The following is a 16,422-nucleotide window of genomic DNA, read 5'->3' on the forward strand; positions in this document are numbered from 1 at the left end:
TTTTTTTTTTTTTTTTTTTTTTTTTTTTTTTTTTTCTCAAGTATCTTTCTTGCAGCTACTTGTTTTATCTTCTGGGTGACTTTAAAATATTAAAGTAGCTTCCCTTTAGTGCCCAAGTTATCCATCCAACTCATGCTTCTCCTAGCCTCCAAATTCTTTCGGACACAAACAGCCAAGTCACCTATGACTCAATTACAGGCTGTTGGAAAGGACCATCTACTACGAGGGCATGTCCTGAATCCTAGAGTCTGGCCGGGAATGGAAACAAAAAGCTGTGTTTCCCAGATCCACTTCTGGCTGTGGTTTGACCTGAGATCCACCAAACAGGATACAAAGTAATTTGGCAATTGAGATTCCCAGTTCTGAGTTCAGATTTAGGCTCTCCCTATCTCTGCCCTAGTGTCACCCTCTCACCGTTTCATACCTTCCTACTTCACTTTGCCTACACGCCAGTCACAGGCCCTTTGCCAGAAATCATTTCCATCCCATCATTCATTTGCCTTCAAGACTGCCATTCATATGGATTCATCTTCCCTAGGCACCGCGGCCCATGTACCTGCTTCATCTCTATTCAAAGAGTTCTCCTTTCTGCTTTTCCTCTCGTATGGATCCAGACTGGCTTGTTTTTCCCTATGTCTGTATTCCCTCCATCTTGCAACAACTAGCTCAGACTGTACCTTTTCCACAAAGGCTATAGTATCCACAGCAAACCAAAAAGCATGGCCCCAAGGGTTATAGTGTAGTTACCTCATGGGGGTTATCAGGAGAAACCTTCCTCACTCCGCCACTACCTCCGCTCTCTACAGCTGACTTCTCCTCTCCCCCTTTATGGTTTAGTCCTGTTTCCCAGGAGACATCATAAGCTGCTTGAGTATAGAGACAGGTTTTACAATTTTTCTGTATTCCCTGAGCTGGGACGATGTGTAGCACAGATGCTCAATAAGCACTTGCTTGTTGATTAATCACGGTAATGAAGCTACTTATTGGTCATAAACCATGGTGGGGTTTTTGTCTTCAGAAACTTGTCGCTTTCCTCTTAGAAGGAAGAGACTGGCCACAGTCACCATTCTGTCCTAGACACTTAGCATAACATTCTCCTGCTTAAATGAAATGAGTAGGAAGACAGATGGACATGCCCTCAAGAAACTGGCACAGCGCAGACGGCAGCAAATCCTCTGGCAGAGCACCTGGGAGCTAGTGATCAATTCTGATGGACAAATTGGGGTGGGCTTTAATATCCATGGGATTGGAAGGATGGAGCTCACATCTCAACAAGCACAAACGTATGTGTGGAAGGTATTCCAGGTAGGACTAATGAGGTCAATAAAAGCATCATGGAGTGAAAGGATTAGGGATGTCAGTCACAAAGCAGACCGAAGCATGGGGTCGGGGGCAGGATAGCCGGAGACAGATAGGAAAGGCTGATGAGACAGATGTGGGAAAGGTCACAGTGAGGCTGAAATTCTGTGCCAGTTGGGCATTCGTTCCAGCCATGTTACATATGGTGGGATATCAGAATTATGTGGCATAAAGATGAGCCCTTTTTAATTTTGAAATTGATGTGATTATAGTAATTTTTAATACATAGCAAATGATGCTGATTTTCCATTTACAGTGGGGATTAGATTTTATTTCAAAAGTACTTTAAGTTAAACCATGTGAGTAACTTTAAAGAAAAAGCTGGAGCAGGCTTAGTGGCTCATGCCTATAATTCCAGCACTTTGGGAGGCTAAGGCAGGAACATCGCTTGAGGCTGTGAGTTCAAGACCAGCCTGAGCAACAAAGTGAGACCCACCCCATCTCTACAAAAACTAAACAAATAAAAAAAAAACCAGGCATAGTGGTGCCCACCCGTAGTCCCAGCTTCTCAGGACGCTGAGGTAGGAGGATAGCTTGAGCCCGGGAGTTCAATGCTGCAGTGAGCTATGATCGTACCACTGCACTCCAGCCTGGGCGACAAAGCAAGACTCTGTCCCTCCCACCCCCCTCCAAAAAAAAGAGGAAAATAAATCAAGTTAATAGTAGTAGAGGCTATACGTCAAAAATCATGGTGGTTCCCTGCAGCTGGAAGTTTGGAATGCACAGATACCGAAGTGGGAAGACCCCATGTGGAAAGTCACCCAGGCCGATGACTCCAAAGACTTGGGGCTAGTTGGAGTTTGACAACTGGGAAGCCATCTGCGAACTTAGAGCAGCTGTTGTCCTGGGGTGGCTGCAAGTCAGATGCAGACAGCAGCTTCAGGAGGGTGAGGGGGGGTTTTGTGTGTTGTGTTTACCACTAAACAACAGTGTCTGGCTCATAGCAGGCGACCAATACAGAGGCGTGAATGAATACGTGAAAGGTATGAGGTGAGGTTTTTATTTCCACCCATGACACTGACACCCACTGGGCCGGTGCTGGGGCGCGGCTGGGAGCAGCCGGATTCCCACGCCCCCTCTTGATGTGAGCTCATAGGAGACACAGCCTCCCTTCAGGTGAAGGAGGGAAAAAGGGAGGGAGGGAGGGAGGTTGCAGTCTCTATGATCTTATACCAAGGCTCTTCTGTTTTATATTGTCATTTATAAACAACACCACAGGGACCTAGGCACCTTAGTGTACTCCAGCTGAAAGTGGCCAGTGATGAGGCCCAGGAGGAGCTGTGGCACTGGGGGACCACATACCCCATCTCAAGGGATGTCTTTACCCTGCTTCTACTCGTTTTTGTCACATGGGAATGCAAGGTCATGTGTGCCACACACTAGGAATTTTCAAAAGATGTAAAAAAAAAAAAAAAAATCCACACATTTTCAGATGACTGCTGCTGATGTTTTAAATTAGTGCCTATTTAAAGTGTTAAAGACACCACAACAGCCCACTGTAGAGTTTGTGACCTCTCACTTAATTCTTTTGTTTTAACTTAATGCCGTCACATCTCCCTCAAGGATTTGTAACACCCAGTGTTTTTCCCAGCCTGTTATTCTAGTCATTTCTCTGAATCCACAATAACACAATTGGTGTCAACCTTCACGTGCCCTGTAGCGCCAGTTCTGAATCTCTCCCCTTTCTTCATCCTATCACTTGTTCTCCTTTTCTCTCCTTAGGGTCTCTCCCTTTGCAGCTAAGCCTGGCTTAAGCTACCTAGGACTTTGAAGCATGCAAAGGCCACCACCTGAATTCCTACAAATCCTGGCCTGATGCCCTCCCCAGTTCCCCTCTGCCTCGAGTGTTTACCATGCATCTCTGTTTGTTTCTACCATCTCTCCTGCCTGGACTCCAGGCCTCAAATCTGTTTTCCTGCTGTCAGGTGGAACCCCATATCCAGGGGTTGAGGCAGGTCCTCCAGGACCCCAGCAGGGAACCCCCAGGATGGCTAGGAGCCTGGCCCAGATCACAGAGTCACAGTGCCCACCACTGCCCCACCATGCCATTTAGAATGGAGCCTTTGATACATTGGTCACATTCACATGGGCAAGGAGACCACCAATGGGCCATGATTGAGACCCGTCATATCCCCCAGACTCAGCAGGGACTCTGTGATCAGGCCGTTTGGTGGCTGTAAGTATTAAAAGGAAACCTTATATCTGGAAGGAGATAGTCTCAGCAAGCCATGCCTTGTCCTGTTCAGCAGGCCAGTAATTTACAGACTCTGTGTGTTGATCGGCATCCTCCTGAGTACGTTGTGTTTCTTGGATTGTTTTCTTTACCAGCCCCTGCCATTTCCCAGGAAGCCAGTTTTGAAAGCCTGTTTGCCTGCCTCAGCATTCCTAATGAAGATGTAAGGTCTTACTCACTTTGGGGTTACAAATTCTGATCTCATTTCTGCCACTTGCAGGCTGTATGCTCTTGGGCAAATTACTTTGCCTCCCTGAGCCCCAGTTCTCTCCTGGGTAAAATGGGGGTAAGAGGAATACTTCATCGTAACCGTATCATCACCGAGTGTCAGAGAACTCTTGGCTCAGTCTGCGATTGTTTTGTTGTCAAATTATGGTCCATAGGCCAAGTCCAGCACACAGCCTGGTTTGGTACAGTTTGCAATGAAGAATGTATTTTATTTTATTTTATTTATTTATTTTTTTGAGATGGAGTCTCACTATGTCACCAGGCTGGAGTGCAGTGGCGCGATCTCAGCTCACTGCCACCTGTCTCCCGGGTTCAAGTGATTCTCCTGCCTCAGCCTCCCAACTAGCTGGAATTACAGGCACGCACCACCATGCCCAGCTAATTTTTGTATTTTTAGTAGAGACGGGGTTTCACCATGTTGGCCAGGATGGTCTCTATCTCCTGACCTCGTGATCTGCCCTCCTCAGCCTCCCAAAGTGCTGGGATTACAGGCGTGAGCCACCATTCTCAGCCGTATTTTACATTTTTAAATGGTTGTTACATAAGTATCTATATATTCTCCTTGATTTTGTCTCTTGGCCCACAAAGTGTAAAATATTTACTGTTCTGTCCTTTCTAGTAAAAGTTTGCCAACCCCTGTACCAGAACATGCTGGAAGGGCTTTCTGCCCCTGGTTTGTGACTGTTCCTTTGGTTTAGTGCACACCCACAGACCGTGTTCGATACCTTTCAAGGCTTTCTGTCTTTTCATGAGCCCTCCCCCTGGTCGGGAGATTGCCCTACTATTAGTGGGGGAAACCAAGTTCCCAAAAGGCTGTGAATTTCCCATGCTCTATGCAAGTTGTTCTGAGGGACCGGGCTGAGTTCACTCACTACACTTCCCTGCCCCATCCCTGAGACACTCACGTGCAAACTCACACCTGTTAATTCCAAACAGTTAGCAAGGGCCTTTTGGAGGCTGGGTGTTGTCATAGGCATTTCAGGGGTTACAAAGATGACTTTTTTGGGAACCACCATCAGGAATTGCAAATCTAGTTGAGGAAATGGGGGCACCCATTTGTCACCAGTGACGGGAAACACAGTGTGTTTTGGGACCTCCAAGGAATCAAGGTGTCTTATGAAGAGTCCCTGAGGCCTCAAGCCCCTCAGAAAGCTTGGACTGTATGTTGTGACATCAAGACCCATGAGATCTCCTTCCTGCGGGTGGCCTAGGGCAGAGATGCCTGTATTCTGGCCTCCCCATTCCCAGTATCTGTGGCTGTTGCAGCAGCCTGTTTCAGGGTCTGTTGCATGACTCTCAGAGACTGATGCTCACTGGCCTGCATGGGGTTTGGAGCTAGCCATGGCATGCACATAGTAGGCTGCCCTGGCCACCTGTCTTGCTCCCCTTCCCAGCAGGGCTCAGCATATGTCTCCTCTATATGTTATTGTAAAAACCGCAATGACTTTTGCACCAAACTAGTACTTCAAGTGAAACTGAGCCATCAGTCTCAGGCAGCCAGGATGTTCCTCCAGATCTCTGCAGCCCAAAGAAAATGCCCTCAAGACAGCAGCACCTCAATCAATTTGGCAAAGGAAAAATATTTTTTCATTTAAAAAAATAAATAAGAGGCTGGGCACGGTGGCTCATGCCTGTAATCCCAGCACTTTGGGAGGCCGAGGTGGGTGCATCATTTGAGGTCAGAAGTTCAAGACCAGCCTGGCAAAGATGGTGAAACCCCACCTCTACTAAAAATACAAAAATTAGCCGGGTGTGGTGGTGCATGCCTGTAGTCCCAGATACTCAGAAGACTGAGGCAAGAGAATCGCTTGAACCTGGGAGGTGGAGGTTGCAGTGAGCTGAGATCATACCACTGCACTCCAGCCTGGGCGACAGAGCAAGACTCTGTCTCAAAACATAAAATAAAATAAGATGTGAAGGCCTAAGCAGATGTTCTGAGCTGACATAGCTTTTCAGAAACAAAAACTGCACTCACAGCTGCTGTTATGTATTTTTTACTTTGACATTTTTTTGTGTGTGCATTCTGACATCTTTGAAGTTGTTTTTTTTCTTTGCTAGGAAGACACAATTTTCATCCACCTCTTACTCCTTGTTCAAGAACCAGTGGCCACTCACTAAATAGGGTTCAGACAAGCTGTTGAAAAGTCACCTTGACAGGGGTGAGGGTTCACGGGTGACTAAACCATTTCCTCAACAGATTGTGATTTGGGCTCTCTAGCCATGAATAGTATACAGGGCTTGTGGGAGCGACTGTCCCACCAAAGGCAGAAAAAGTGATTCTTCTGGGTCTACAGCCTTGACCTTCTTGTGAGAGCCAGCTTCTTTGTTCATGTCAGACACTACTGTCCATCTGCTCACTACTGTACTCCCAAAGCCCAGAAAAGTGCCTGGTGCCAAGCAGGCCCTCAGTACATATCTGATGCTGAATTTATCCATCAGATATTTATGGAACATCAGAGGAGGAAGTTGGTGGGCATATACTGCTGACTGAGGCCTGGTTCTTGTACTGGAAGAGTGCTCTCCAGGGAAGAACAGAGGGATGCAAACACGAAGTGACCACCCGTATGAATCGTGTCGTAAGGAAGCACCTGGGAAATTGTGCAGGGCTATGAGGAGGGTGGGGCAGAGGAGGTGAGACTTAAGGGGCACCCCGAAGGTGATGGAGTTGAGCATTCCAGGCAGAGGGCACGGCCTGTGTGTAGACGTGGAGGTGTGAAGGAACTGGACCCAGTTCATTCAGCACTGCCGGAAAACAGCATGCGTGTCCAGAGGACACAGATGAAGCTGGGCAGACTAAGAGAAGCTGGGTCTATGCACGTGAGAAATTGGGCTGTCTTGAGCTTGATGGGTTGATTGGCTGTGTGTGTATTGTTAGGGACTGTTCTAGCCCGGCGAACAGTAGAACAGTAGCAACTGAAGGGAGAGTGGGGTTCCACCCGGGAAGAAGACAAGTTAGTGAATCTGTGTGATCCAGAAGAAAGACGGAAAGACCCCCAGGAAAGAAGAGCCAGCGGGCAGGTCTGAGAGATTTGAGAGAGGAAGAATCTGTCCCGTGACTGCCCAGTGCCTAACAAAGGGATGCCATTGCTCCACGGAGACCTGTTTCCTCCTCAGTCCTGCCGTCTCACTTCTTTTTGACATGACTCTTCCAGAAGCCTGTGTGGCTGGACTGGAAGTTCATAGCATGGTGAGACCTGTGTTCGTCATTACAACAGAGAAAACAAGGTTGCATTGCAGGTATCAGGCAAATAGACAATCCAATCAGTATGCTGAAAATAATATGCTTGAATTAGATAGCTTATTCAGCAATTAAATAAATAAAAGTTCATGTCTACATCTGCTGGCTGTCTGTAGCACCCCGATGACTTATGGAAGTTCAAAGAACGATTATGAGGGATATTCCCTGGGCACTTTAAGCCCTTTGTGTATATGCCTTGTCTGTCTGTTTGTCTCATTGTGTGTTCCTTGGTGACCCCTCTTTGCACTTTATTTTTAATTTCCATGAAGGCAGGAAGAGGCAGGCGTCTGATGGTGCAGAGCACCCGAGAAGAGTGCCTTGTGCTCTGGTGAGCTTATTAGGCACTTTCCAGTGATGTGATTACTAACTTGAAAAAGACGTTAAGCATCTTCACCAAACAATGTGTGCCTTTGTGTGGCCAGTAGTTTTTTCATTTTTACTGGGACAGCTGTTCTCTCAAAAACAGTTCTATTATAAAGAACTTGCAGTCACTAACAGACTTTCTTTGCCCTTACACTGCCTCTGGGATGAGCTTGACTAAATGCTACGGTGTGTATCATCAAGCAGGTGAACCTCCTTTTTTACACAATTGTGTGTTCCTTACTATAGGAAAGCAACATTTTGAAAATAAAACACCATCCTAAATGTGCTAGATGATTTTCCAAAGTAAAGGGTACTTTAAATGCAAAAAAACAAAACAAAACAAAAAAAACACTTTTCGTGTGTCTTATTGTAGGCATAACGGGTGCATGAGTGTTTTCTGTTTTTTATTCCAAATGATACATATTAATCACAAGAATGGAAACCCAACCATGAGTCGAATTTGTATTAGTATCCTTTCCATTCCTCCCCGCACCCTGCAGCGTGAGGCTTTTAGACACCAGACTCACCCAAGTACCCTTGTAAGGTAGCTGTTCTCAAAGTAAGGCCCGGGCACCCCGGGGGTCCAGGACACTTGTTTCTGGGGATCTGTGAGGTCAAAAACATTTTCGTAAAAATACCAAGATGTTATACTGTCATTCTTTTATGAACATATAGTACAGTGGAGTTTTCTAGCGGCTACATGACATATCACAAGCGTTTGAATTTAGAAGCAAATGTGAAAATCCAGCTGTCCTCTATTACACTAGACCTTAGAGAGCTGTTGGAAAATGTAAAACTATGCTTTCCTTCTCAAAAACTTCTGTTTTGGAAAATATAGTCATTTCATAAAAATGTTATTTATATTATTTAATGGGTTTGTTATTGCTATTTTAAAATGAATTAATGAATACTTTAAAATTTCTGATTATTTCTAATATGATAAATATTGCTTAATATAACCCATATAAACAACAGTCCTTGAGGTTCTCAGTAATTATTATTATTTTTTATTTATTTATTTATTTATTTTTGAGACAGAGTCTTGCTCTTGTCACCAGGCTGGAGTACAGTGGGCACCATCTTGGCTCACTGCAACCTCCACCTCCTGGGTTCAAGCAACTCCCCTGCCTCAGCCTCCCAAGTACCTGGGACTACAGGTGCATGCCACCACACCCGGCTAATTTTTTGTATTTTAGTAGAGAAGGGGTTTCACCATGTTGGCCAGGATGGCCTCCATCTCCTGACCTTGTGATCCGCCCACCTCAGCCTCACAAAGTGCTGGGATTACAGGCGTGAGCCACCGTGCCTGGCCAGTTTTCAGTAATTTTTAAGAGTGAAAGAGTTCCTAAGGCCAAAATGTTAGAGAGCCACTGCTCAGAAATACAGTACCATATGCAATAAAACTCTCCCAGCTTGTTACTGAGATTGGGAAGCTTTCTAACAAAGAGTAAAAGGATGTGTAAAAGTTGCCTAATCATGTAACTTAGGCCCATTTCTACTTTTATTTGTGGATGTGCAGGAAAAAGGTGAAGGACTACGTTGAAACCACAGAATCTTATGAAAAACATAACTTAAAGGCCCTCAACTTTGGGGGAGGAGAACCAACCACGATTGCAAACCTTTCCTTTGTGGGGACACCCAAGCACACTTTGTTTTCTCTCCCTGCTGGTACTTGACAATTGTGCTGTGATTGGCGGGTCTGTGAGATCGCACAGGTCACCCTTCATGTCTTCATGCAGCCAACGAGTAGGTGTTTCCTGAGCACCTTCATGGGGCCTGGGCTGGTAGAAATTCAAACCCAGTCGCTGTCCTCAGGAAGCCAAAAGGCTTGTACCAGGAAACAGTCGGCAAACACATAAGCATTAAGTGAACAGAATCATTACTGATTTTGGAAAGTGATGCAAAGGAAATGAATGGGGTGATATGACACAGTACTTTGGAAGATCTGAAAATAAATTCATACAAGATACCTGGCAAAGGCTTTTCTAAGGAGGCTTCATTTGAGCGGAGATGGGGGTAGGGGGTTGGAAGGAAGGAGAAGGGGAAGAGTGGTTCCAGCAGAGGGACCTGCAGAGGCCCTGCGGAAGGGCATGGCTTGCTGGCAGTGTGGTGACCACCAGGGTGGGTGAGCGATGATGGGTATGGAGACATTGATGGACAAAGGCTGGATTTTACAGAGCATTGTAGGCGCTGGTGAAGAATTTCAGTTTCAATCCAGGAGTGATGGGAAGTGATCTGAGGGCTTTTTAGCAAACAGTGGATTCATCCATTTCTGCTGTGTGAAGACCAGCCTGGTGACTGGGTAGGGAATGAACTAGGGGAGAGAGGCAACTGGTGGGTAGGCAGGAGAGGAGGCAGAGAGTGCCCAGGAGGCTCTGGACATCATCAGGTGAGAATCCATGGTGTGCAAGGGTGACCGGCAGAATGGACAGGTTTGAGATCTAATTTGGGGTAGAACAGACCAGACTCACTGATGAACCAAGGGTGGGGATGAGGCAAGGAGAGTGAAGAAGCATGACCTCTGTTTTTTTATTAGAGCTGCTTTTGTTTTCTCAAATCATTGCAACAAAACTCTGCAAGGTAGTTAGCATCATACCTATTATTTAGAGATGAGGAGACCAAAGCGCCAATAACGTGCTCATGGGTCAACAGGGCCCTGCACAGCATCAAAGCAAGTCAGCAATTAACTGCAGCTGCCCCGCTCCATCTGTGGCTTCCTTTCCCTGGTGGCACGCTCCAGCTTACTGCTCCAGTCCAGGCAGTGACACCAGGTGAGGGCCCGGAAGCAAGGCTCCTCTCCCTCCAGCAAGTCAGGGCTGTTCTGGTGTGAGCCAAGTCACTGTGCCTCGTCTTCTGTGTCTGAGAAATGGGTCCAGAGGCATCTGCTGGCCATCAGCCCAAGTGGGATTTTATTGGAACTGGTTTATTCACGTCTCAGGTGTGTCTTAGCTCCCTGAGAAAGGGAGCATTATTCTTCAGGCCCCATGACACGTCTCAGCAGGGGACGTGGGAGTCTTCCTTGGAGACAGTTAAACCTTTGTAAAATGAAACCTTTGTAAAATGGTGAAGGCTCTGGAAGCAATTGTGAGAATTTTAAACATGGACGATTTTCGTTGAGCAAAAGGGTACCTGTGCATTGCATTCAGGCAATGGGGCAATCATTTATTTAAAAACAAAGTTTTTAGAAAAGCTGTCAGGCTTACTCAGCGGGACAGAGGCTGAAGGAGGAGAGAAGAAAGGCAGCAAGAATCAAAATTCTTAAATGTTATCTTTTCTCACTTCCCAGGTATAATCTGGCAGCTCTCTGCTTTCTTCACACACAACTCGGCACAGCTTCAGAGGTCTAGGCAGGTATGGAACATCAGATACAGATCCGTAGTAACCAGTGACAATCAGCCCAGCCATATCATCTCTGAAATATCTGCAGCATCTATATAGCTGAGGGGATGGCATGAAGCTGACTGCTTCTCTTCCTCCCAGTTAGTTAGGCAGCCCTTCAACAAATAACTTTCTGCTTTTGGAATTGAAAATGCATTTGGGGAATGATTATCTGCTTTCTCACCTGTAGGGCAGCCTCTCTCCTTATAACCCCTAGCTACTTTGCATACTCACAGATATATCCTGCCATTTAAATTTTTATATTTTATTCATATGTGGAGTATTTTTCCTGCAACTTTGTAAAGCACTAAATATTATATGAACATTATTCAAAACATGTCCTTTCCATAAAGTCCGTTTATATGCCATCATTATCTGCAGCATTAAATACATTTTATATCATCAGAAATTTTATGATATATTTAAAAATGAATTTCTACTTAGCCAAAACACATTAGGGATTATCCTAAGAGACCTTGCTAAAAATGCAGTCATGTTTATTTGTAACTGCCAGAAAATAGCTCGCAAAATTGTTAGTGTCTTTTATTATTCCCTACCACTGGAGCACTTGCTTGTTAATTAGAGAAATTTCAACTGTCATAGTTGGCAATTATAGCTTCTGTATCATTGTCTGTTATGAATAGTCAATGAGAGCTGATTAATATGCATGAGCAGCAGTATATATAGCGTGTGCATTGGACCACAATCCAGCTGCCAGAGTCACTCAGAGGAGGGAGTGGTGTGCGTGTATGTCTGTATGTGTGTGTGTGTGTGCACGCGCGTGCATGCATGCATGCTGCGAGGCGAGGAAGGGAAGCGTGGAAGCGGGGAGAGAGTTGTTGTCTAGCCTCTGAGAGCAGCGCCAATGTGAAGCTTTGCAGCCGCCTGACTCACCTGAGGCTCTCCAAGGATACCTTCAATGCCTGCACTGTAAGGGAGCTGCTTTTCCCGGGTGCTGGCGAGGACGGAAGCCTTCCTTTGACGTTTTTCTAAACATGGGATGCAGTTTGTGCAGCCTGCAGAAGCAAGAGGAGCAGTACAAATTACTCTATGAAGTTTGTCAGGTAACACCCTGCATTTTGTTCCGTAGAAGTGCATAGGCACCCAACTGGCCAAGTGTAACTTCTGGGAAAGGTATTGGGGATTTGTGTGTGTGTGTTTGTGCATATTTTGTGTTCTGAAAGAGGAAGCCTTTCTGACTTTTTTGTGTATTTTCTCTTAAGTCTGTTATAAAATTTTCCATCCAGTGGCACTTTGGTGCCTGCCTTGGGAAATATAAATATATGTTGATGGTCATAAAATGTGTTTCAAGCAGTCTTGTCACAAGGCTTCGTCACAACTGACCTCTCTCCAGAGTGTCGAACTCGAAGGGTCAAAGAGTGGTCATGCACGCTTTGAACAAGTTGGAGAAGACGTGGATGATGATTAATGCTTGCAAGGTTTTGTCTGTGTTTACAAATAGTTACAAGGCGCTCCTTTCAGTACAGCCCAAGCCCTCTGCTGATTTGGTTCTTTTAGCAATTCTTGTAGTGGGACATATGGTTCAAATTGGTACTTCTCACTTGCCATTTCTGTACCTCTCTCTGAAATTTTTAAGAACTTCAAAAGCAAGTGACTCGATCTTGGGTGCTGTCATTCACATTGGATGACTTGTATCTTCTAAGTCATTGTGAGCAACATGAAAATTTCAGTTGAGGTGAAATGGGATATTTACGATACAACCCAGATAATTTATCTTACATCTCTGTCAAATGTTCTGTTTTTAAATATTCAAGTCCTACTCTCAACTAGGAGGTTTTAATACTGCTGTTGGTAACCTACCTTGGCAGGTAAGGATTTTCTCCGAAAATCATTCTTTAAATTTGTCTTCAGTAATAAAAATAATAATAATCCAGCTAAGGCTTTCTTTTAGATAAGCACTTTAGAAGAAGGTTGTTATAGCAAGTGAGAAACAAAGGGTGTGTGTTTCTTGATTTATAACAATCAATGGCATCATAATTTTTAAAGAGCCAGACTTTTTAAAAAAGAATTTGATTCTCCATCAGTTGAGTGTCATTTTTTGCTTAAGCCACCAGGGGGTGATATGCTTAAAGAGACACAGTGAGACGCGGCAAAAAGTGGGTTGGCTGCCTCTCTGGGCAAAACCTAAAGATAAAATGACCCTGGGTGAACAAAAAGTGTCTCTCTCTCTGTCTGCCTTCCCCACTGAGACAGAGAGAGAGAGTCAAAACAAACCTTTTGAGGCTTGGTACTCTCCTTAGGCAAGGGGTATAGATCTTACAAAAAACAAGCATCTTAAATGAGTCTTGGGAATAAATACATTTCCGACCTGTGACTTCACACTCAGGACTTCACTGGACTCAAGTCCTTTTCAAAGCATTTGGGAGACATGTTGGAGATCTTAGGCAGAAGCGCTGTCGCTACTGGCGATCTAGCCCCCATCCCTTGTGTGATCATGTGGTGAGTTGTAGTCCTCAGTTTGCCAAGTTATCCCACTCAGTGAGCTGGGGAGTTCTCAGTGAGTCCAGCACATAAGCAGGAGACAAGTGGAACAGCAGACGCCGTCATTCGGGCAAGGTGGTTGTGTTACAGACTTTTGCCGCTATATTTGAAATAGCCCAACATAGTAAGTCAAAAGGTAGTTTTTTAAATTTGCCTTTTAAAAATGTTTTGCTTTTTACCATTAATGCACAGAAAATATAATTCAGCAATCACAGCTGTGGATGTATTACACTGGCACCCTCCAAAAAGTAACTCGACCACATCTCTGTCAAATCTAAGTGAACCTGTCTTTTATTCTTCTGTATTATTTGTGCTCAATCCCCCCAACCCCTCCCACAAACACACACAACTGCCCCCAAAAGAGGGAGCCTGGATTCTGTTGTTTGTTTTTTACTAGGTGAATTTATGTGGAAATATTTCTGGCTGAAGCATCGCTCAGTAAATTGCTGATAAATGACTTCCATCTGGAATATACTTGGTCAGCAATTTAGGAAGCCATGCAGATTTATTTTCAAGAAACTCAAACTACTTTTCAGACCCATTACCCTTGTGCCAACTAAGTAAAACCCCCCTTGCTCCTATTCTTTGTGAGTCCTGAACCGTAGCATAAAGGAATTCACAAAACACTTGCAGGAATTAATAATTGCATTCTCGCTCTTATTATGCAAAGCCTTATTAGAGCAGAGAAATTAAGGTTTCCATAAATTACAGTTCCAGAAGGTCCGGTGCGTCTGGCTTCAGTAAGCCCTGGTAACAGCAGCACAAAGAGGATCAAATATTCCAGGGCTCAGACTTTATCCTTTCCTCATCCAGAGATAATTCAAAGAGATGCTCTTCATTAGGGCCATTGGCAAGCTGCCTACAGTTTCTTTTTGGGGGCTGCTGTGAGCTTAATGATGCAGAACAATAGCTTTGCCTCTTGTTGCACACATACCTCATTGTACCTTTAATCACATTAGAAAAACAACAACAACACATAAAGTTGCCTGGTCATTAAGGGGCATTGCAAAGAGTGCAGACACATCAGTGATTGGGGTCATGCATTAAAAGATGCACCAAGACATTTAGGGACACTCAAACACTTCTATGGGGAGGAAGCTTCCTGCCTACCTGGAGTTGTAAGGTCAGGTCAGTCAAGTACAGCGGTTCTTTATACTTTTATGATAACTGTGGTGTCCAGGTGGTGGGGGTTGTGGGGCAGTGTGAAACATCAAGACAGGGCCTCTGCCTACCAGAAATTTGAAATTTAACAGTTGCTTCCTGATTTGGAAAACTTTAGCCTGTCTTGAGTAACCTTGAGTACTCACAAGCACTATTAGGGTGAAAGGACAAGGAAGCAAGGAAGATGCTTTAAGGTTATCAAGGAGTACAGTCTCCTGCTTGGATAAATTGATTGGCACAGGAGAGCTCATGTTCTAGGAGTAATGGGATAGGGAGCCTCATAGCTCTTGGGCTGTGGCTGGAATCCAGCTAAGGGTGGTTACCAGGTGTTGGGGCCAGGGAGTGGGAGTTGGGGGTGAAAGGATGGGAAAGTCTGTGGCTCTGTGGGTTTTGATGCCAGTGACTCCAGCACAGGCTAAGCACCAGCCTTGTTTGTAGCCGTGTACTGTGAGGTCAACGGGACAGCCAGTCTGTGGATGCTTTGAGGAGGGTCTTCCAATGGAGGCCAGGAAGAGGGGAACAGAGTGGCATCTCAGCCAGTATCATTTATTCCCTCCACCTCTTCTAACATCGACCAGAGACTCTTTGTAAAATGGTGACCTTTGCTAATTTGATGAGGCAACAAGGAAATAATTGTGATTGGGAGTTAAGCTTCAAACTAGAAATTTGAAATTATGACTAGCACAGTGTCCTAAAGTCTGCATGCACATTTTCAAGATAAGGAATACGTATCTATAGTCACAGGACTATTCATTGCCGACAGCCACAGCATTATTTATTGTGCACTTACTATGTGCTGGCACAATGCTAAGTGTCCACTGTGCGTTTTCCCATCAGATCTGCACACAAGCATGAAGAGATAGGTGATACTGTCATCCCTATTTCAAAGAGAAGAAACTGACATACAGAGGAATTATAGTGGGACTGGGAGTCGGATCTGCACTATAATTCCCACATCTGCGAATTCTTTTCTTGCATAACTCATTTTCCAGCAGTGTCAATGAATGAATCATGACCAACTTTATAGGATACCTGTGGGCCAGTTTTCAAAAATCATGCTTGCCTCTGTGGGGCTAACATAAAGACCCTGCAGTCTCAGACAGGCCCAGGTGCTACATGGTACCTCCTGAGAAGGGTTCCTGCGGGCTGGCTGGTCCTTCATACCAGGGGAGGGTGGTGTGCAGAGAAAAATGAGCTCCAGAGTAGCACGGGGTTCCCACTGGCTTATCAGGCAGCCTGAAGAATGGATGATTTGAGAACGCTCATGTCCTTTTGCCTCTCAGTAATAACAGGAAATATCACGTTAAGATTAATTTGTGCCTCTTATGCCACTTGAAGTTGTTAGTTTTGAGAAGCAAAAACTTTACCACTAACTCTGACTTGCCGGAAAACTATAGATCTGATACAGATTTGTGACCCTTTATACATCAATCTCGTAGCCAGTTGGATAGAAAAACACAGATTTCTACAGTAAATACTAATCAGAATCCAGTTTATGGGGAAGTCTGGAAATTTGACTTTGCACAATCCTGCTTGCATATTTAATTAGCTAGATGCAGTACTCAGATGAGTTGCCTGCTATAGAACACAGAGACTGCATCAGCTGAGAGTCAGATGGGTCACGGTTCGATTAAGTATGGACCCAATTAATGACGGTTAATTGGATGAACATAAACTTGACCTCCACACAGCAGTTTTGAACCTGGCAAAATTTTCCGGCAAGTAGGAGTGTGTTTGCTTAAACAGCCTATTAATTCTAAAAGCTTCGTTTTAGAAGCAGCTTTACATTCTGAATTCATGTAGGCAAAGTAGGTATGGAAAAAAAAAAGCTCATCTCGGCCGGCGTGGAGGCTCACGCCCTGTAATCCCAGCACTTTGGGAGGCTAAGGTGGGAGGGTTGCTTGAGCCCAGGAGCTCAGGAATGGCCTGGGCAACTTGATGAGATCCCATCTCTACAAAA

The 16,422-nt window shown here is 44.9% G+C and overlaps 1 protein-coding gene across 5 annotated transcripts in view; it reads left to right on the forward strand.

Moving 5' to 3' along the window:
* The window catches only part of PDZRN3 (PDZ domain containing ring finger 3), a 224,759-nt gene that overhangs the window by 162,410 nt on the left and 45,927 nt on the right, over positions 1-16,422 (forward strand). The window contains exon 1 of one of the 5 annotated variants that reach the window (XM_011995372.1): positions 11,508-11,863. The exons of the other annotated variants lie outside the window; for them this stretch is intronic. Coding sequence (XP_011850762.1) covers positions 11,795-11,863 — 69 coding nt within the window. The 5' untranslated portion in view covers positions 11,508-11,794. Of the gene's footprint in view, positions 1-11,507; positions 11,864-16,422 lie in introns of those variants that run through there. 5 annotated transcript variants of the gene reach the window in all.

This window comes from Mandrillus leucophaeus, unplaced genomic scaffold (assembly GCF_000951045.1).
Source record: "Mandrillus leucophaeus isolate KB7577 unplaced genomic scaffold, Mleu.le_1.0 Scaffold485, whole genome shotgun sequence".
NCBI classification, from domain to species: domain Eukaryota; kingdom Metazoa; phylum Chordata; class Mammalia; order Primates; family Cercopithecidae; genus Mandrillus; species Mandrillus leucophaeus.